At 33.2% G+C, this 21,824-nt stretch overlaps 3 protein-coding genes across 3 annotated transcripts in view; 2 read left to right on the plus strand and 1 right to left on the minus strand.

The window, feature by feature from the left end:
- Positions 1-21,824, minus strand: part of LOC139497170 (uncharacterized) — a 545,683-nt gene that overhangs the window by 320,107 nt on the left and 203,752 nt on the right. The gene's annotated exons all lie outside the window — the stretch shown is intronic.
- Positions 4,807-5,982, plus strand: LOC139497427 (neuronal acetylcholine receptor subunit beta-4-like). The gene has a single exon (XM_071285648.1). It carries the CDS (start codon positions 4,807-4,809, stop codon positions 5,980-5,982), a length of 1,176 nt encoding a protein of 391 aa, XP_071141749.1.
- On the plus strand, positions 11,745-13,989 carry LOC139497428 (neuronal acetylcholine receptor subunit alpha-7-like). Its single transcript, XM_071285649.1, has one exon. It carries the CDS (start codon positions 11,745-11,747, stop codon positions 12,930-12,932), a length of 1,188 nt encoding a protein of 395 aa, XP_071141750.1. The 3' UTR covers positions 12,933-13,989.

Here is a 21,824-nt window from a genome sequence, read left to right on the forward strand (position 1 = left end):
ATTAAATGTGATTATAAGTATTGAATACTTCTTTAGTAATTCTAAAGGATTGTAAAGCGTTGTCCGTGTGCACATTTGTATAATGAAGCATTTTATTCAAAATGTACGATCAACGCTTTGATAACTATTTACACCACAATAAATTTACCAAAAGAACCTATCAATTATTAGTTATAACAAATGAATACATCAATTTTCCACTAGACGTAAAGCAAACAACAATCAATCATAACGTATTCCCGTTTGCTGAACTGATGTCTTATTTATTTGTTGTTCTTAGTTTATTTCTGGTCATTTAATTTGTAGTTTCATGGTTCATAACGGGCAGTCTTTAATTTGTTTATGCAAGGTTGTGTAGACTTAGCTCTTTCGTCTTTAGTTAATGTCTTTAATTATCTCTTTTCGGTGTTTTGTTCCCTCTTTGTATATCCCACCTCTTTTTTGTAACTTCAATTCTATCTCCTTTTGTTCTTTTGTTCTTTTGCCGATTTATTAAATTTCTTTATGATTTATATTTGTTACGAACTTTTTATGTCTTATCTTATGGGGTAAGATTAATGGGGTATATTAAAAATGTTAAAGAAGATGGGGTATAATGTGAAAAGTCACTATTAATTATGCTACTGACTCACCAAGTTGTCTTCATATGTGTCGGGCGCCCTGCTCGAACTCCATGTGAATCAAGAATAATAATTCCCGCCACTTGCGGGTCGGACTAAAAACCAAACGAAGGAACATGCTAATATACGGAACTTAACAAACTCCCCTTCTTTCTTTTGAAGGAACTAACTGTTCAATAATGTTGTCAATAAACGGTAGATGTTCAATTCCTTTGAACTCATTAATATAATCCACATAGTCTATGTACACTGTTTACAAATCTGGCTTTAGAAAGTTACTCATCCAAACACCTGTTCCCTAAGACACCATCTTGAAGTGCCCTGAGTCTCCAGATAATATCTTTGCACTGAGCTTCTATTGGTTTTTTGTCATAAATCTTTCTTTTTATTTCAACTCCTTGTAAAAAAGCAGTTTTAATGTCCATTGTTCGTGTTTTCCAACTTCTTTGAGCTAGAATAGCTAGAACTAATCTTAGGAAATCTGTTCCACACGTGGGTGAATCTTTCGGTATATCATCTCCTTTAAATTCTTCAAATCCTCTGGCAACTAATCTTGCCTTATGTATTGTTCCTTCTGAGGTGTCCTTCAAACTACATATCCATCTCGTAGAAATACACTTTTGACCGGTATCTGTGCATTCTTCATAAACACTGTTGTTTTTCCATGAATTTAGTTCTTTTAGTTTAGCTTCCCTGAAAGATACATCTTCAAAAATCATAACACTCTCATCATCAGATCTAGGAAGTTCTACTTCTGGAGCAACATTTTCTAATTCCTCCAATTTACTCAAATCAACTGAAATTTCCATCCTGTCCAATCACAATGCCAAGCCCTTTCCACTCTTTGTTATCTGGTCTTTTATAGGAAACTTTATCACCTGTCTGGTAGGACATACCACTTGGACGAGTTTGTTTTCTTAATGCTCTGCGGATTCTTTCAGAACATTCACTTCTAGTGAAAGCTGTTCTATCTGAGTGCAAGGTCTGAATATGTTTTCCAACAATTTCAGTTATAGTGATACCCTCAAGGGCAGGCAGCTTATTTGTTAAAACACTAGGCAGGTTTGGATTGCGTCCATAAACTAACTGGTATGGACTATACCCATGTTCATTATCTAAAGCATTATTTGCCATGAAAGCCCAACTTAAAGCAATGTCCCAGTCACAATTATTATCTGCTTTCAATTTGAGTAATGTGTCCGTAAGAGTTTGATTATGCCTTTCTAGAAGCTCATTACTCCAAGGACTATAAGCTGCAGTAGTTTTCACTTCAATGTTAAAGTTCTCTGACATATCTCGTACTTCATCATTATTGAATTCACCGCCATTATCACTGTAAAGACGTCTTGGTGAACCAAGTATTGAAATCCAAGATTCCAAAAATTTCTTTACAAATTCTGATCCTTTTTTTGTTTTCATTATACTCCCTGCAATAAAGTGTGTGAATTCGTCAATTATATGAAAATACCATACATTGTGTCCTAGTTCATGCAGATCAACTGCTACTGTTTCGTTAAACTCTGTTGCCAATGGCAGTTCAACCACCGGTTTCGAACTTGGTCTTTTGTTGGTCATACAAATGTCACAATTTTCACAAACTGATCGTAAAAGATCTAATATATCAGCATTGTTCCTTCCAGCCTTATTTAGAAGTTTAGATAAACGGTTAAATGTTGCATGTCCAAATTGTTTGTGTACTTTAACCAATGTCATACGTTTCTCCGCTGTATTCATTTCATCTGTGATATTAAGTACGTTCTCCTCTACGTTAACAGGTAAATTTTGTATTTCAGGTTTTGTTTTCACAATATTTACACAATAATGTCCACTAGATGTGAACTCCAATTCCACTGGTTTGTTAAACATGATTGCCCTATCATTCTTTAAGTTCAGTACAGAACAAGCCTTCTTCAATGATGCCTCACTGAGTAACAAAGGGATATCAGCTTTTACAATTTCAGTTTCAATTTTGCAATTGATACTTCCTATCTGAGCAGGTATAGTGGCATGCATAAAAGAGTTAACTACTTTTCCATCACCAAACTTAAACGCTCTACTACTTGTCACTGTAGTAATGTCCCCAGTTCTGCTGTTTAAACCAATTCTCCCCACACACAGTACGAGTACATGCAGTGTCTATGATTGCTGAACATGCTGATTCAAGTACAGATAATTCACTGACAGGTGGCTGCTCTTTTGTGAAAAGCGTTATATTGCAATTCTCTACAATTTCACTTTCAGACTCAACAAAATTAACAGAATTTACTTTGTCAGGACAGTCCTTGGCCCAATGAAAAACACTCTGGCAGATAGCACATTTTTTTCTTTTTCCAAACTTGTTTTACGGATTAACTAGATTTACCCCCTTTATTTTGAGGTGTATAATATACCGGTTCTTGTTTTATTGTTATACTTGGAACATTACCAGTTATTTCTGAAGGTCCAGACATTCACTCACCAAATATACGTTGCAATGCTGACTTCATAGAGGTATATTTAAAATCACTAGATGCTGTTAAGGCTAGTTGATTGTCTCTGGAAGACAGGCCAGCATTATCTAAAAGTTTGAAAGCAAGGACAGCTTCTGGGAGTGTCATATCATATTTTTTAGATTTGCTATATCTTTTGTCGAATTCAATAATGTAGTCTGACATTGACAAATTTTCAGTTTTTACAAACGTATCAAAATTTTTGTAAGCTTCGTATGCTTTGTCCTTATCATCTCATAAGAACGCCTTGTCCAATTGTGTTATCAGTTTTGCCATGCCGTCTGCCTTGGCCAGGTCGGCAGCCGGGACATCCATAGCCACGTCCCGTGCATTTCCCGTACGTGTAAGTGAAACAGCAAGTGCTTGTTTGTGAACTTTCAAATCAGTAACTAATTGCCAGACGGAAATTTCATTCTTCCATGTTTCGTAAGTCATTGACCTCGGGTCAAACGTAGGTGGATTATTAAAACTTGTTGCCGTTATGATCGCTATGCTCTGCTACCATGAAAAGTCACTATTATTTATGCTACTGACTCACCAAGTTGTCTTCATCTGTGTCGGGCGCCCTGCTCGAACTCCATGTGAATCAAGGATAATACTTCCCGCCACTTGCGGGTCGGACTAAAAACAAACTACGGAACATGCTAATATACGGAACTTAACATAATGCAGTAACCAAACAACAAAACAAACAAGCTATTAAGGTATATTCATGGTATACCGCCATTACAGTACACAATCAGTCTATTTATTTGCCCAAATCTGCAAATGTGGAGACAGATTTGCAATTTAATAGTTAACTGTTTATTTATATAATGAAAACTTGGTGATGAATTGTATTATTCAAAATATTTAAACAAATATAATTTTTTTTTGTTTTTAAAATCATTTTTTTAAATAAGCCATTTAAGGGGAGATAACTCTTTAAGTAAAAAAAATATACTGGACTTATAGGGAATTTTTTTATTTTTACTTGTAGCAAGAAAACAAGTTCGGTGTCACCATTTTTTTTTTCTTTTCTTTACACAGATAATAAAATATATCTCCTCACAATTTATTTCAAAATTCTTTCTCATAGAATTTTTTTATGCACACAAATGTCTATTTTCATGCACAATCTATTAATCAAATTTTGGCAATTTTCAACGACTGATAGCTTGAAAAATAGCACGATGACCCATACTAATTCTGTCTAAAAAAAAGTCTATACTTATGATCTACCTCAAGGGTCCCAAAATGACTAGTTTTAAACAATTCTAACAGGAAAAGGAAAGATTGTATTACAAAGTTTTTTACAAACAACTAAAATAGTATTACGTTTTTGTAGATAATCGTCAATTTTTGGCACATGGCTTAGTGCAAAATTATAGAAATAAGGTCATGGTATAAATGTGCTGTATTGAAAACAACTGTAAAATTCCCCTAATCCAATTTCATCATAGTTGTGATCTGTTTAACAGTATAAACGGAGATCAATGACAGGTTAACGTACTAGTTAGCTTAAAGTTATGCAAGATGTATAACGATTGAAAATTAGAACATGTTCGGTTTAAATCTATAATCTATAATCCCCATTACCCTTTGAAAAACAAAAACATAATAGTTAGAAACTTCAAAAAGTTCGTGACTTAGTACTTACGTTAAGAATATATAATCTTAAACTACATTTCAAACTTTGACAGTCAGCTCTATGAAACATGCAGGCAACACAGCTGTGGGTAATTTTCTCTCTGTTTGGGATAGCTAAATTGCAGAGTAATACAGATGTTCAGAGCCTGCTAACACAGCTGTTTACAACTAATAACTATAACACGTTGATAAGGCCAAGTACCAACCAATCGGCACCAAAGGAGATTGATATCAACTTCAATCTATATGGAATAACAGATGTTGATGAAATTGAACAAAAATTAACAACGACAGGATGGCTGGAAATAACATGGCAAGACGATCTGTTGACATGGACACCAGCCTCTTATAATGAAGTAGAAAAACTGTATTTGCCGCAGGGTAATATTTGGAAACCTGACGTGTCATTGCAAAATGGATTTAGCGAGTTGGAAGAACTAGGCTCTAAGTTTATTCAAGTTTATGTCCAAAATTCGGGCTTTATTATGTGGAGACCTTTTCAGGTATTTGAGACTAAATGCGATATGAATTCCAAATACTTCCCTTTTGATGAACAAAAATGTCATTTGATCTTTGTGTCATGGAGTCATGCATCTGACGATATAACGTTAACACAGTCCAGTAACGGTATAAAGCTTTCTGAAGAATTGAATGGTCATGGTGAGTGGGAAATTACTTCCTCGTCTGCCACAAGTGATTTAGATGGCTTTATATCAAGAGTAAAATTCACAATTGTAATTAAACGAAAACCTTTGTATACGATAATGAATATCATTCTACCAATTATTTTGTTGGCGTTGTTAGACATCTTTACCTTTAAGATTCCTGCGGATACTGGTGAACGTTTAGGCTACACAATAACTGTATGGTTATCATTTGCTGTATTTCTGACCATCGTCTCAGATTCTCTGCCCAAAACCTCGGACTCAGTTCCAATCGTATCAATTTATATTATGATACAACTGTTCATGGGAACATTAATTGTTTTGATATCGACAGTAGAAGCTGGCCTTGTTGCAAATCCGGAAAGTGTACCAGTGTATAATATTCTGCGATTTATTGCATTGCGGTTGCGTCGGAACAATGTAAAATCGTCTGAGGATATGGTGATGAAAATAGATCCGGAAATATTAGAAGTCACGTGGAAAGAAGCCATCACTGCAGTAGACACGTGTTTGTTCTTGATTTGTATGGGGATCTTTTTTATTACTACTATTATTTGTTTTTTGATTGTTGCAATATAACATGTATAAGGAGACAATTGATCGCTTTAATAAAATTATTGTTATAGTTAGCGGAATAGTAATTTGACGGCTTTATTATGTATAACAGTAAAACAAACCTGCAAATATCAAACGACATCGAACAGATTTCTTAGAACTTTGTGAAAATATTTTAAAAACCATGTTTGGTCATAAGCTTAGACAATCTAAAAAAAACTTTTTACAGTGTTACTGTATAATAATAAAAAAAAATACATGACACTTGTAAAGTTTGGTCCTCAATGCTCTTCAATTTCGTACTTTATTTGGCCTTTTTAACTTTTTTGGAGTCTGTCGTAAATACAAAATTTAGTCCTGGTATCTATAATGAGTTTATTGTAACTGCAGTTTTATGTTTGGTGAAATGAGAGGTGAAATGCGTTAAGATACACAACAAAAAGATGTGGTGGGATATCCTATGAGACAACTCTTCACCACAAGAGACGAAATGACACAGAAATTAACAACTATAGGTCACCGTATGGCCTTCAACAATATGTAAAGCCCGTACCGCATGCGCATGGTCAGCTGTAAAAGGCCCCAAAATCACAAATTTGACTAAATTCAAACGAGAAAACTAACGGCCTAATTTAGGTACAAAATATGATCGTAAAACAAATATGCAACTAATCAACAAACGACAATCACTGAATTTCAGGCTTCTGACTTGGGACAGGCACATACATACAAAATGGGGTGGATCTAAACATGCTAGCCTGGGACAGTGGTGTAATAGTTTAACATAACAGTTATCAAAGGTACCAGGATTATAATTTAATACGGCAGACGGGCGTTTCGTCTACATAAAACTCATCAGTGTAAAAATTTAACGACACATTTTAAAGAAAAAAACATCTTCTTCAAATAATAGAACCATCGCATTCAGTATTTGGGGCTGGCTCTGGTATCCCTTTTTTTAGTTCGGACAAAACTTTAAATCCAGAATAAAAAAAACTTACATGTTAAGGTTATCAGTGAACTGATATTCGCCTCAGTTATCATTATTAACAATGATATTGTCATTTTAGGAGTAATTTAAGAAAAAACATCAACATATATACCCCTATACCCATGTTTCTGAAACTTCCTAATTTTGCCGATACTAGCATGTAAAAGATGTCATATTTGAGTTGCCAATTCTTTCTAGCCTATGGTTCAAGTTTTTTAATTTTTTATAATATGTTTAGCTTGGCCGAGTTTATCAATGAGAGAAAAACAAGAATAATTTAACTAATGGCTTTTTTAGGGTATAGTGTTGGTTATCCCGTTAACTAATGCTTGATGTGATTACGGAAGAAAAGATTCAGTTAAAACAGTCATCAAACGTTGTGTTTATAAGGCGAATATTTGGACTGGTCCTCTATCCTCTGTTTTTCATGTATCAGATACAAGGATAACATAAACAAAACTGTATATTGTTTAGGAGAAAACCAGCCTAGAAAATTATTTCCCTCATGTCATTAGTTAAATAATAGGTTATATAAATTGAAAATTATATTGAAAAAAAAAACTAACTACACATGAAAGCAATAAAATTGACGGCAACCTGAAAATAGAGGAATGTACAATCTGTCTTTAAAATGAAACTTAATAAAACACCAGGCATTTGATGGTTTTCGAATTGAATTTTATAGATTATTTTTTGGTCCAACTTACAAAACTTCGCTGAAGATGACTGTTATGAAAAACAAAGAATTGGCAGATTCACAGAAACTAGGATGAATTACCTTTATTTACAAGAAAACCGACCCATTAAATTAAGATAGGTATAGACTAATTACCTTATTAAATGTAGATACCAAAATTATAGCATATTCTCCTGCATATAGACTTAAACCAATATTGCATAAAATTATTCATAGTGATCAAAACCGTTATGTAAAAAACAGATATATTGGATTTAATATTAGACAAATCCAAGATATTACAGATTATTCGGAAAAATTCAATGAAGATGAAAATTTATGAATTGTTTTTTACGGAAATTTGGCTTTCAGAAATCTCTTTCGAGGTTGATAAATACTTTATATACAGATATAAAAGGTAGCATATTAAATAATAGTTGGATTTTAAGACCCTTCAGTAATAAACTCGGAATCCGTCAAGGGTGATCCGTGAGTTCTATAATTTTCGTTATTGCTATTGAAACTTTAGCAAGTAGATGATACAAACCATAAAAAAATAAAGGTTTTCAAATTAATCTTCACAACAAAATCTATACTTTAAAGTTAGGCCAGCTTGCAGATGACACTACTTTTTTTTTCAATTCTAAACAAGAAGTTTTATTAACTTTCAATATTATAGAAATGATTGATTATTTTCATCCCTATTTTTAACCGAAATAAAACAATAATTCCCCGACATGATAAAATGAAACACGATTCAAAACTGGAAAACCAAAGCGTTGATTCATGTACAAAAAAATAAACGATCAAGATATATCAAATACAGCAACACACGATAATATCTGAATTGAATGCTCCTGACAATTGGTCTGTGTATCATATGCAAAACATATGTACTTTGTGCATAAGGAATAGATGTTGCATTGTATCTACTTTTTTTTTATCTTAAATATATCTAAATTACAATTAATTATAAAACAATAATTTCCATAAACAATGAAAAGTTAGAATAACATCAATCGGATTAGAATGCGGAATGATCCTGTATCTAACATTCCGGTTTACACTCTGTTTGAAAGTTCTTTCGTGATCCTCAGGTCTTGTCGGATTAATGCTTACCTCCTTACTCTCTGTTTGAAAGATCTATCGTGATCCTCTGATCTTAGCGGATTAATGCTAACCTCCTTACTCTCGGTTTGAAAGATCGTTCGTGATCCTCTGGTCTTATCGGATAAAATGCTTACCTCCTTACTCTCTGTTTGAAAGTTCTTCGTGTCTCTCTGGTCTTGTCGGATTAATGTTTACCTCCTTACTCTCTGTTTGAAATATCTTTCGTGATCCTCGGGTCTTGTCGGATTAATGCTTACCTCCTTACTCTCTGTTTGAAAGATCTTTCGTGATCCTCTGGTCTTGTCGGATTAATGCTTACCTCCTTACTCTCTGTTTGAAAGATTTTTCTTGATATGCTGGTCTTATCGAATTAATGCGTACCTCCTTACTCTCTGTTTGAAAGATCGTTCGTGATCCTCTGGTCTCGTCGGATGAATGCTTACCTCCGATACTTTGATGCCTGGAGTTGTATATATAGTTACCAGAACAGTTTTTAAAGCGGAGCGTTTCCAGATCCGTGTAGGCATAGCTGAGAGACATGATCTGTATTTTATAGTTTGAATGAATATGATGGTGCTACCAACTCATTAGTCAGTATTTCTCTTTTGACATGATTTACAACATATCTTTCGGATTTCAAATGTTTGGCTTTGGGCGTTCCTGATGAAGATGAATCCAAAAAAGCGCTTCGGACGCAAGAAATTATTAAACGTGATGTTTTCAATTTTTTTTCTCCAAAATCGCCTTTTTATCAATTTAGAAATTATGAGGAAAGTAAGGTTTCAACACACTTAGGCAAAGTTCACTATGGATATATCAGACTATTATGTTGCGTTCTTTTTCGTCTATAGGTCTTTGTTTTTAAATAATCAGCTTTGCGCAATTTTGATGAGGCGTAATACAGAAAACAGCATTTAACGCGTGCAATATGGGTTGTGTCGTTTGTTTTCTCTTATTTTTGTGTGTAAATTCACATTGCGATAAGACGTGTCACGGTACTTGTCTATCCCAAATTCATGTATTTGGTTTTGATGTTATATATATATGTTATATTTGTTATTTTCGTGGGATTTTGTCTATGTGTGTTACATTTTAGTGTTATGTCGTTGTTCTCCTCTTATATTTAATGCGTTTCCCTCGGTTTTAGTTTGTTACCCCGATTTTGTTTTTTGTCCATGGATTTATGAGTTTTGAACAGCGGTATACTACTGTTGCCTTTATTTATGGGTTGTTTTGTTTTTATACTCGTTGGGGCTGTTAACGGAATGAAACTAGACAACGGAAAACAATTACCTGTTTTGCTTCTTGAACAGTAAAAATAAGGTCATTCTAGACAAAATAGATATCATCTGAGTTCTTCAATTATAGAAATCGATTTCTTCTAGGTAAAAACGCGGTTGCAAATATTCCGACTGATCAATATATTAATACAAAAATGATTATCCTTGTTAGTACAGAACATGTGTAAAAAAAACGTTAAGGAGAGAAATAAATTACACATAGCTGCAGATTGTTTACCCAGGGAAATCATCGTCAATGTCTGTTTGAGGGGTAACAGTTCGTGAAGTGTGTAATAATGTATTAACCAATCAAAATCTGACATTTTGAAGTATAATAAAGTATTTTTCACTCGAAATCAATCTTTATTCATCAATTCGTATCAATCATAAAAGTGGAAATATACTTTTCTCTTTTCTTTTAAGTCATCGATAATAGCGATTAATTTCTTTTTGGATGTAACGCATCTTTTGATTGGATGACAGTGTTTTGTCTATTAGCATGATTAGTTCATAGACATAATTTTGTCATGAGACCGTGACGTCATCAACGTTTTCCAATGTTTTATTCAAGCTTAAAAGGAACGGAATGACTGTTTTTCTGTTTATTCAAATAACATCAAAAATGTGGACACACTTTCAAATGACCCGCTACAAGAGTAATTCAGTGTGCACTACATATGTTATGTTATTTCGACTAGACAGAAATAAATATTACAGTCATTTCTTAAAGAAATTTTGGTTGAAATAAACAACCGTTAGATTTTTGGCACAGGGTTTTAAAAGTTGGGCCCATATTTATTTTGTTTAAATGATTTTGAAATTCTATAAAGGTTCTAGTTCTTCACTCAATAGCAAGTTAGTTATGAAATGTACAAAAGTAACCAATATTTATTTCATCACAATGAGAAACGTACATTAATTTGATATTATCTATTTCCAAATTATCGATTTTCTAATAAATGGGTTTATCGAAAGACAATGACAATCAAAACATTGCAAAACCAAGGAGTAAACAAAGACTCACAAAACCAAAGGACATTTACGAAAATGTTTTATTAAAGATACAAAAGTAATTAGGTTCTTAAAAGATAATGATTGTTAAGTTTTACATTTAGTTAAAATGTTTAGTAAACATATATAGCAAAATTAGTTGATGTCAAACATAAATGATTCACAGAAAAATAAACAGCGAATTATAACATGAAAAATGTGACATAAGAGTAAAGTGTTCCATGTTGATCATATGCTTCAATATGTTTACGTCAAAAGAAAAATAAACAATTTATCGGTTCATGTCAGTAATTTATAACACGTTTGCATAAATGTTTCATACAAAAATTAATAAAGCAATCAAATGTTTCATAACCGAAAAATAAATAACTCAAAACAAAAATCGTCATGAGGATAAATAATACATACCACTGGCAATTCAAAACTATACATACTATGCTGAAACATCGACGAGAAAACATGTAGATGTTAAACAAATGCCTATCGTAAAATAGTTCAGTTAGAAGGATATGTTTTGATTGCTTATCATTTCGTTTGTATATTTTTCAGTATATCAACTTACTATTTGTCGATAATATGATCACAGTTGCCATAGTGAAAATGAAGTAAATCAGAAATTTATAATCAAATCATTGATAATAAAGCTCCGGTCTCATTGGTGAACTTGGACTTGTTAGAACTGTTATTTGGATTTCTGAAATGATGTTTTAATTTTAAAATGTTTTCTATATCGTGTTTAATTTTGTTGTTGACTTTTTTGTTCGGATCGGTAATTTCACAGACCAATGTCGATGTTCAAACGTTATACACTCATCTGTTTACTACTAACAATTATAACAAACTGGTTAGACCAAGCAGAAATCAATCGAATCCGAACTACTTGTATGTCTCTTTTAATCTTTACGGAATATCAGGCATAGACGAGATTCAACAGAAGTTGACAACTACTGGATATCTTGAGATTGAATGGGTAGATGAATTATTATCGTGGACACCCTCACAATATGGCGGACTAAGTTATATCTTATATCCTCAAGGCGACGTATGGAAACCCGACATATCTCTACAAAATGGCTTTTCAAAGCTGGAAGAGCTCGGATCAAAATTCATATCGGTGAATATAGATTCATCTGGACATGTGATTTGGAGGCCCTTCCATGTCTTTGAGTCTAAATGCGATATAGATTCAACATACTTCCCGTTTGATAGACAGACGTGTCATTTATATTTTGTAGCATGGAGTTTGTCAGAGAGAGACGTCAGACTTAAACGAGGCAGCGGAATAGAGCTGGTCGAAGATCTACAGAGTCATGGCGAATGGAATATTGTATCTACTTCTTCTCTGAATCTGAGGAATCAATATGAAACTAAAGTTCGGTTTACAATAGTGATTCAGCGAAAACCATTGTACGCCATAATGAATTATATTTTACCGATTATATTACTTTCAATTCTTGGTGTCTTTACATTCACGATTCCTGTTGATACTGGGGAACGCATAGGGTATGTGATAACAGTCTGGCTAGCATTTGCCGTTTTTCTTACGATTATCAATGATTCGTTACCAAAGAGTTCAGAAACTATCCCAATTGTTTCCATATATATTATGATACAAATATCCATAGGGACTTTGATTGTTATTATTTCAGCAATAGAATCAAGATTCGTGCATTTGTCTGACCATGAACCGGTAAATACTATATTACTTACACTTGCACAGAAGTGTCGAAAACGCCGTGTTCAACCTGAAACAGAAATTAAGAAATGTATGGAAAGAGACGAAACCTGTGTGACGTGGAAGGAAGCGATATCAGCTCTAGATAAATTTCTTTTCTGGATTTGCCTTTCATTTTTTGTTTTCTCCACGATGATTTCCCTATCAATTGCAGGTTCCAAGTACATATAGTATACTTAAGAATTATCAGCATACTGGATCTTTTGGATCAAAGTTATCAGAGGTTCTTCCGTTGTGTTTAGGAGATGCGTGTGTCTAGTATATTATCTTTCGAGTAGTTCCTAAGACTCTATGGTACTATGCTGTTTTACCCGAATACACATGTCAATTACTCTTCACTTTGTATTTATAAATAACTGATTCAATCATCGTTTATTTGTGCCTAGATATCATTCAATCGTTCCAATACAAAAGGAACATGTACAATGAAAGTAAACATTTTTTCTCAAAAGTAATTGTTTTATAAACTGAAAAAAGTTCATGTCCTATTGATTGATAAGTAAAGGTCTAGATGGGGTTTACAGAAACAATGAATTTAAGAGAAACATGTGTAGAATAGGGCGTCAAATAAAAAAAAGAGTAGAGACAAAATTAACAAAAAATGAAGATTAGTGGGCCAAAAATAATAAACAATAAGAAAAAAAGCATTAAAAATTAATAATAAAGAAATGAAGGACCCCACCCCCTTTCCCTGGCTTAAAGAACTTTTGCATACTCAGCAAAACAATATTCTGACAAATCCATTTGTTTGATGTTTTAGGTTTATGTTGGTTGGATAAAGGTAAATTCATAAATGCTTTTCGGACATTCAAAATGTACTTAAAGGCCGTACATTGACCTATAATGGTTTACTTTTATAAATTGTTATTTAGATGGAGAGTTGTCTCACTGGCACTCACACCACATCTTCCTATATCTATTTAGTGTTATTTTATGTGTAGTACCATGTTGATAATTCCTGTAAATGTTAGATATAAATTAGAATTTGTATAACAAAACTACTACTGGAAATATTTGAAAATTTATAAATTGTGATAATACGCATATCTGAAATATTCTTTATCAATTGTAAATTATATTATCGCATATTTGTTACGCAAACATTGGGTTTGGCATATGTTATAACGGCTAAATTGTCCAACTGATATTGCTACTCAAACAAAAAGGTGGTTTTTGGTTATTGCGCTCTGCAAACAACGGCAAACAGTGACGTTGCTCAATTCGTCACAGACGAGGAAACAACAACTATGTAGAACAAATGAAAAACGCTAACTCAAGGTAAAAAAATTAAACGACAATTCTGAAGGAAGTGTTTACAAAGTGCTGAAGAGCTTCGTAATCCAAAGGATATTTCATCTGAAAGTTGAACATTGTTTTAAAGATTTTTAGCTTTAATAAAGGCAACAGAAGTATACCGCTGTTCAAAACTCATAAATCCATGGACAAAAAACAAAATCGGGGTAACAAACTAAGACCGAGGGAAACGCATTAAATATAAGAGGAGAACAACGACACAACACTGAAATGTAACACACACAGAAACGGACCAAGCATCAGACAAATCCCACGAGAATAACAAATATAACATCAAAACCAAATACATGAATTTGGGATAGACAAGTACCGTGACACGTCTTATCGCAATGTGAAATTACACTCAAAAATAAGAGAAAACAAACGACGCAACGTTAAAATGTAACACACACAGAAACGAACAATAATATAACAATGGCCATATTCCTGACTTGGTACAGACATTTTAAAAGGAAAAAATGGTGGGTTGAACCTGGTTTTGTGGCATGCCAAACCTCGCTTTTTAATGGCAATGTTAAATATAACATTGAAATGACAACATAATATTATCAGTTATCTGTTAATTAAATAGTACAATTGAAAGTGTGTTTCTCTTTTCTGCAGATCTTAAATATGAGAATAAAATCATCATAGATACCAGGACTAAATTTATTATATACGCCAGACGCGCGTTTCGTCTACAAAAAGACTCATCAGTGACGCTCGAATCCAAAAAAAATGGTTTTAATTTGAAAAATCATTATTATTTTAAAAAGTTCAAGCAACTTCCTGTTAAATGATTAAACGAACCCTATAAACGATATATAGATTACAACATATTAGCCCTGGCATCATCCCTCGACCCATATCGGAATCGGCTAAAGTATCAGTCTGATATGAAAGTCTCGGAATGATACCAGGGCCAATATGGTAAAGGGCCTGTTATAATATATAAATGCTGGATATTTCAATAATAATTTAAAGCTTTTAACTGACATAGATCTCAATTAACTTCAACCTTTGTTAATTTCTAATATTGGTCCATGTTTTTGAACAGAATTTTTTTTGAAAATAAATTATGTAACGGAATTGAAGAAAAAAAAATTAGGTTTTTACTTTGAAAAATCATTATAATTTAAAAAAAAAAAAGTCAAGCAATTTCCTGTTAAATGATTAAACGAGCCCTAAAGAAAATGTGTCTAAATGCCCTTTTTGTCATCCTTTTCTGCAAGGTTTGGACGCATGAAATTAAAACGGGGTGTTGTAAAAGTGAGAGGTTTAGCGCTATAAAACCAGGTTCAATCCACCATTTTCTTCATTTGAAAATGCCTGTACCAAGTCAGGAACTTGACAGTTGTGGTCCATTCGTTTGATGAGTTTTATCATTTGATGTTGCCATGTGGTTAGTGACTTTCCGATTGAACTTTCCTCGGAGTTCAGTATTTTTTGTGATTTCACTTTTTTCTTTTTAACCACAAAAAGGAAATTCGATTCACGTAAATACATACTTATGTATAGATGATTTCTTGTTTATTTTCTTAATTTCTACATAGGCCGATACGGCATACAATAAAACGTTTAGGTTTTTCTTAACTCGTTCATATTTAGACCACTGGATAAATTTTAAGAACAAGTTCAAAGTTTTATTTAACAAAGACTTAAACTTACGGAAAATTACTTTTTATATAAAAGGACGGTTCGAAAATTCGGCTAAGCTGTTTTAAGTATAACAATTGAAATAATTGTACATTTCCATAGGCATCATTTCAAATTGTGGATTTTCTTTGTTTACGTACATTGCTCTGCATGTATGTTCCAATGATTTTAGATGCACAATATATTCTGGATATCATCTCATTAAAATATATGTTATATCACCAAATGTCGAGTTGATATTCAGTAGTGTAGGGACCAAAATAATAGAATTTAAAAGGTTCTTCACTATAAAAAAAAAATAAGAGGAATTTGATATTCAGTAGTACAGGGACTAAAATATTAGACTTTAACAGCGTCTTCACTATTACGAAAATTAGAAGAATGGAGAGAAGGAAGAGAAAGAGAGAAGTGATTATTTGTAATCGTAGATACATGTAAATGCACTGATTGTAGGCTCCTAACTAGTGACAGGCACATACATATAGAATATTAACAGGATCCCAACCCTCCCCTAACCTCGGATAGTGGTATAAAAGTACAACATAAGAACGACCTATAAAAATCCGTTAAAAAAGGCTTAACTTATCAGATGAAAACAAATAGAAATACATCTAACAAAAACACAGAGAGGCCGTGACCGGGTACTTGTATATCCCGACAACAAAAAGGCACTAAGTTTTGATCTGAGAGTAGGCTACTAACAGCTAGTTCAAAAGCCATTGACAACTTATAAAAGAAATTATGCATTTCAGACTACAATAGCAATCACTTCACATTCAACATCCAATGGATTTAGTGTAAAAACGTCATAAACAGTCAGAAAAAATATGACCTTGTTCAATGCCATGATATAGATATCGATAGTAATCCTTTAGAATAAGTTTATTTAAAGGATCGAAAAGTTTACCAGGACCGTTTTTAAATTTCAAGACACGGTAAACAACTTTTTTTGTAAAAATGAGGATGTGCCATTCCGTTTGGTACAGCCAAACTTCAAAACCAAATCTGTATATCCATGGAAGACTTGGTAAACGTTTTCGGGAATTTGTGGTATCTTAATAATTTACCATTAATACATAGATTACATTCGTTGAAATCAAAAACGGCATAATAGACATGAGCACAGCGAACTAGTGAAATATAAACACCGTTATATGGTGCCAAAGGAACATCACATGCATCCAAAAAAGGGATCGCTTTTTTTTCTTTTTCTGCCTGAGTTTTGATTTCCATTTGGTAACACACGCCTTTTATTTAAGCGTGCATTAAAATTTTAATTTTGCATTACTCTTATCTTTAATTACACTAAGAAAGAAATACAAGGAGCTTGACCTATTTCCTAAAGATCGGCGTCACAGTAAACAAACATTGAAATGTAAACAACGCTAATAAGACATCAGTATCTAAATGTATAGAACAACACCATATTGATACATTCCTTCGTATATTTTACCAAAACTTACGCGATCGTGACTCATTGTACAAAGGAGTGTCCTAATACCCGACGCTTAAAATGTCACTGACGACCTACTTGCTAAAACACCATATATATTCAAAATCCTTCTTTGTTTTGTCTCAGAAATGCAAACCGACACTCATTCAATGTCATACTTTGATTTTCAAGGTCATTTCTGGTATTTTCAATATTTGAATTGTACACTACCAGTGACTTATTGCAATAATAGTTATACTGACATTTGCGTATTGATGTGTGATTTTTTATTCTACATTGGGTAGTTATAGGGAAGGACTGCGATCTCACTAAACATGTTAAACCCGGTGGCATGTTAGTGTCTGTCCCAAGTCAAGAACATCTGGTCTTTTATACTTTTTAGTTCATTTATATGTTTCGGAGCTATATGTGACGATCGTTTCTATTGAAACACATTTGTTGTTAGGGGTCAGCTGACGCCCGCCTCAGGGTGCGGGAATTTTTCGATGTGTTGAAGACCAAGTTATGGTCGATGACTGGTCGATACCACATCTGGTGGACGTTTCGTCCCCGAGGGTATCACCAGCCCAGTAGTCATCACTTCGGTATTGACATGAATATCAATTGTGGTCATTTTTTTCAATTTCCTGATTACAAAACTTTGAATTTTTCGAAAAACTAAGGACTTTCTTATCCCAGGCATAAGCTACCATAGCCGTATTTGGTACAACTTTTTAGAATTTTGGATCTTTAATGCTCTTAAACCTTGTACTTGTTTGTCTTTATAACTAGTTCGATATGAGCGTCACTGATGAAGAAAGGCAACAGTAGTATACCGCTGTTCAAAACTCGTAAATCCATGGACAAAAAACAAAATCGGGGTAACAACTTTAAACTGAGGGAAACGCATTAAATATAAGAGGAAAACAACGACACAACATTAAAATGTTACACACACAGAAACAGACTAAGCATTAGCCAAAATCCGATGAGAATAACAAATATAACATCAGTCTAAGGTAGAAGAAACAAGCGTCTGGCGTGCTAAACAATAATCTTGGTACCTAATTATGCTCTTTTGTCGGGTTGTTGTCTCTTTGTTTGACATTTCCTATTTTCATTATCAATTATATTAAACAATAGTTTGTTTGCATGGTGCACCTAATTCACAGGATGGGTATTATAACAAATCAATAAACAGAAAGTATAGACTGTTTTAGTGTTAGTTAAATACATCTGTGTTATCTATATGACCATTTAGTAAGTGTTCGGAGATTGGTATCGCTGTCTTATGTATTTGTCGTCAGTTTTGTTTAAGTTCTATAATCATGAACTGTAACAATTAAAATGACATTTATATAAGCGTCCAATTGCAAGTTCAAAATTAGTGACCAACAACTTTTGATAATAATGTTATGCGTGTAAATAATAGTTTATAAGTCATTTTGACATTCAAACATTTAATCTGATTTTGTTAATCTTAATTCATTCAAGCAATATTCAGTTACTTATTGTAGAATTACATCTGACTTTGACTTAGTTGTATTATTATTAAGTGCACCATGGACAAGGTCATATCAACCTCTTAATCATATTTAAATTTTATTTTGTTATATACAGTTTGTATGTATACTATGTAAAAGTTATATAAACGAAAGTATCGTTAGTTTTGTCATAGGATATATTTTTAGGACAAATCTTATGACCATATTATATGTCATAATATGCAAATCAACGCTGTCCCAAGATAGTAACACCTGTGATATTCTTATGACAGTTATAAGAACATATTTTCTTTTATTTCAAATAATGATAAAAAAAAGATAAAAAGAATATGAAAGTAATGAAATACGAACTTATAATTATTACCATTCTTATCAATTACGAATATGAAAAAAAAATGAAAAGGAATTTAAATCTTACAAAACATAATTTGTTTAAATTTAGTTTGTATATAAAATATATTTTGAACATCGCATTTATGTAATACCATACATGAAGTGTTATTTGATTGTGAATACTTTTTAGATTCGGTACATCGAGTACCCGTTTAACGCAATCCCCCTGCAAATACGTAAATAAAGTGCTATATAGAGCCCCAGTCACACTAGACCACGATCGTAGCGGGATCGTTGTAGGAGCGTAATGAGGGCGTAGTAGTAACGTGGAAGAAACGAAAATTTATATTTTCTAGCCGCTCATACTGCGAGCTCACCACGATCTGAATTTATTTAAGATCGCGGTGAGCGGGTTTCATCGTGGTCTAGTGTGATTGGAGCTTTTGGAAAGAAATAATATGTCGTATAGTTATTTTACAAAAACATGAGCAAGAAAAGGAGTTCAAAGTTAACGTTGCAGGAGATTGTAATCTTGATTGCAAAGAGGAGAGATAATGAATCTTTACTATTTTGTCGACTGAACAACACAACTATTATTTTAATTGTACTATACCTCGGCCGACACTCGGCTAACCGAGAGATTGGTCGGTTAATCTATATTGAGTATGTGGCTATATGGGCGATTGGTCTGTTAATCGGGTTGGTTATACGTCTGTTAAGAGTAAAACGCTTAATTTAATGTTAAACTCTATTAAATATACAGATTTTTGGCATGTTATAAGAACCAAATCAAAAAAAGAAAAGTGTCTGACAAAATGATATCTATCATAGAACATTTTGCACTTGTAAAAACATTTCTTAGTCTGCGCAGTTTTCAGTAAAACTAAAAGGCGTCGCGCAAGTATGTAGTATTTATGCTTATACGCATAGCAATTTTTTTAATAAAAGGCGAAACAAACAAATTTAGATATTATTTAAAGGACAAAAAATAGTAATGTGGTTTTAAAAAATATTTCATAATTGTAAAATAACGTGAATAATACCACGTTTTAGTGAAAATTATGGGAATAAAGTCTGTTAATGGGTTGGTCAATTGAAATTGTGTCAGTTAAGAGTTATTTAGCATCGACAATAATTTTGCTACCTTTATATTTTCCCCTTGAAAAATTTAAGAATGAGATGTTTCTGAGGGAACACAAATGACAATTCGGTGCCACAGTATCCTAGAAAGAGCATTTTTATTTTGACTTTCTTTGCATTTTATTGAAGGGTGTATCACTTCAATATAGCGTGATATGGATTGGCCTCTGGAATATGCATGAATTTTTAATTGACGTTTTCAATCAGCCTTAATTTTTGTGTCTGTTCGAAGTAGCACGTTCTTAATTCCGACTGAAAGTGTCTTTCTAATACAACACAGGGTACATATAACGTGTTCTCGTTCACATATGAACATGTGTACGGATTGATAGTTTAGTCTTAGTTGCATGATATTTTTATTAGATGTTAGTGGCTTTGAACTAGCTGTCAGATAACTGCGAGTACTCTCAGATTTGTTCATTGTGTCTTTTTGTGTCGGGATGTATAAGTACCGGGCCACGTCCACTATTTTTTTTTGTCCATCTGATTAGTTAAGCCTTTTTCAACTGATTTTTATAGTTCGTTCTTATGTTGTACTGTTATACCACTGTCCCAGGTTAGGGGAGGGTTGGGATCCCGCTAATATGTTTAACCCCGCCACATTATTTATGTATGTGCCTGTCCCAAGTCAGGAGCCTGTAATTCAGTGGTTGTCGTTTGTTTATGTGTTACATATTTGTTTTTCGTTATTTTTTAACATAAATAAGGCCGTTAGTTTTCTCGTTTTAATTGTTTTACATTGTCTTATCGGGGCCTTTTATAGCTCACTATGCGGTATGGGCTTTGCTCATTGTTGAAGGCCGTAAGGTGACCTATAGTTGTTAATGTCTGTGTCATTTTGGTCTTTTGTGGATAGTTGTCTCATTGGCAATCATACCACATCTTCTTTTTTTATATGATATTTGTCACTGGACGTTAAAACCTAATTCGTCAGCATCATCCAATTGGTTCTTCTCTTCTATTACTTAATCATATGTTGTTTACAAATCACTCTAAAGAAGTAAACGGAAAGGAACGAATGCAGCTACATTTGATTATTTTAAGTTTCAATTCATTTTATTCCGTTTAGTTCCTTTCTACATAAGTGCAGAGGAGAACTACAGTTGTCTATGGTGGCCGGTAAATTACATTTCACGTTTTCGCGATTTCGCCTTTCATATTCTATGGAGCGAAAACGCAAAATCACGAAGTCGAAAACGCGAAAACGCGAAGTCGAAAACGAGAATTCGGTTTCGCGTTTTCGACTTCGCAATTTCGCGTTTTCGCCATATAGAATATGAAAGGCGAAAACGCTAAAGCGCTGAAACGCAAAATGGAATTAACCTGCCACCATAGTTGTCCGCATGTAAACTTCTAGAATTTGTCACCAATATAAATACATCGCAATCCGTTACTGTTTCAACAGTCATCGGTGTTTCATGTATGTATTCTTAAACAAGTATTATTTTTCTTTCGTTTTTAGCAATGTATCACTCTCTACTGTCATTATATGATATTCTATATTCTGCGTTTCCATCTAGATTCTCGTGTATACCATGAGGGTCCGGATTGGGGGTATATAAATGTTCTTCTGTATTCTTTAAATTATTATGTCATTTTTTTCTACATTTTATTTTGTCTTACTCATTATACTTTCTTTATTTTTCATATTTTGTCATCCCAAGATATTTTACTTACTGATGTTTAGTAACATTACGACGTTTA

This window comes from Mytilus edulis, chromosome 12, assembly GCF_963676685.1.
Source record: "Mytilus edulis chromosome 12, xbMytEdul2.2, whole genome shotgun sequence".
Taxonomy (NCBI): domain Eukaryota; kingdom Metazoa; phylum Mollusca; class Bivalvia; order Mytilida; family Mytilidae; genus Mytilus; species Mytilus edulis.

Bases quoted from the DNA above. Each gene is read 5' to 3' on its own strand.
- LOC139497427 (XM_071285648.1), top strand. From the start codon at position 4,807: ATGCAGGCAACACAGCTGTGGGTAATTTTCTCTCTGTTTGGGATAGCT.
- LOC139497428 (XM_071285649.1), top strand. From the start codon at position 11,745: ATGTTTTCTATATCGTGTTTAATTTTGTTGTTGACTTTTTTGTTCGGA.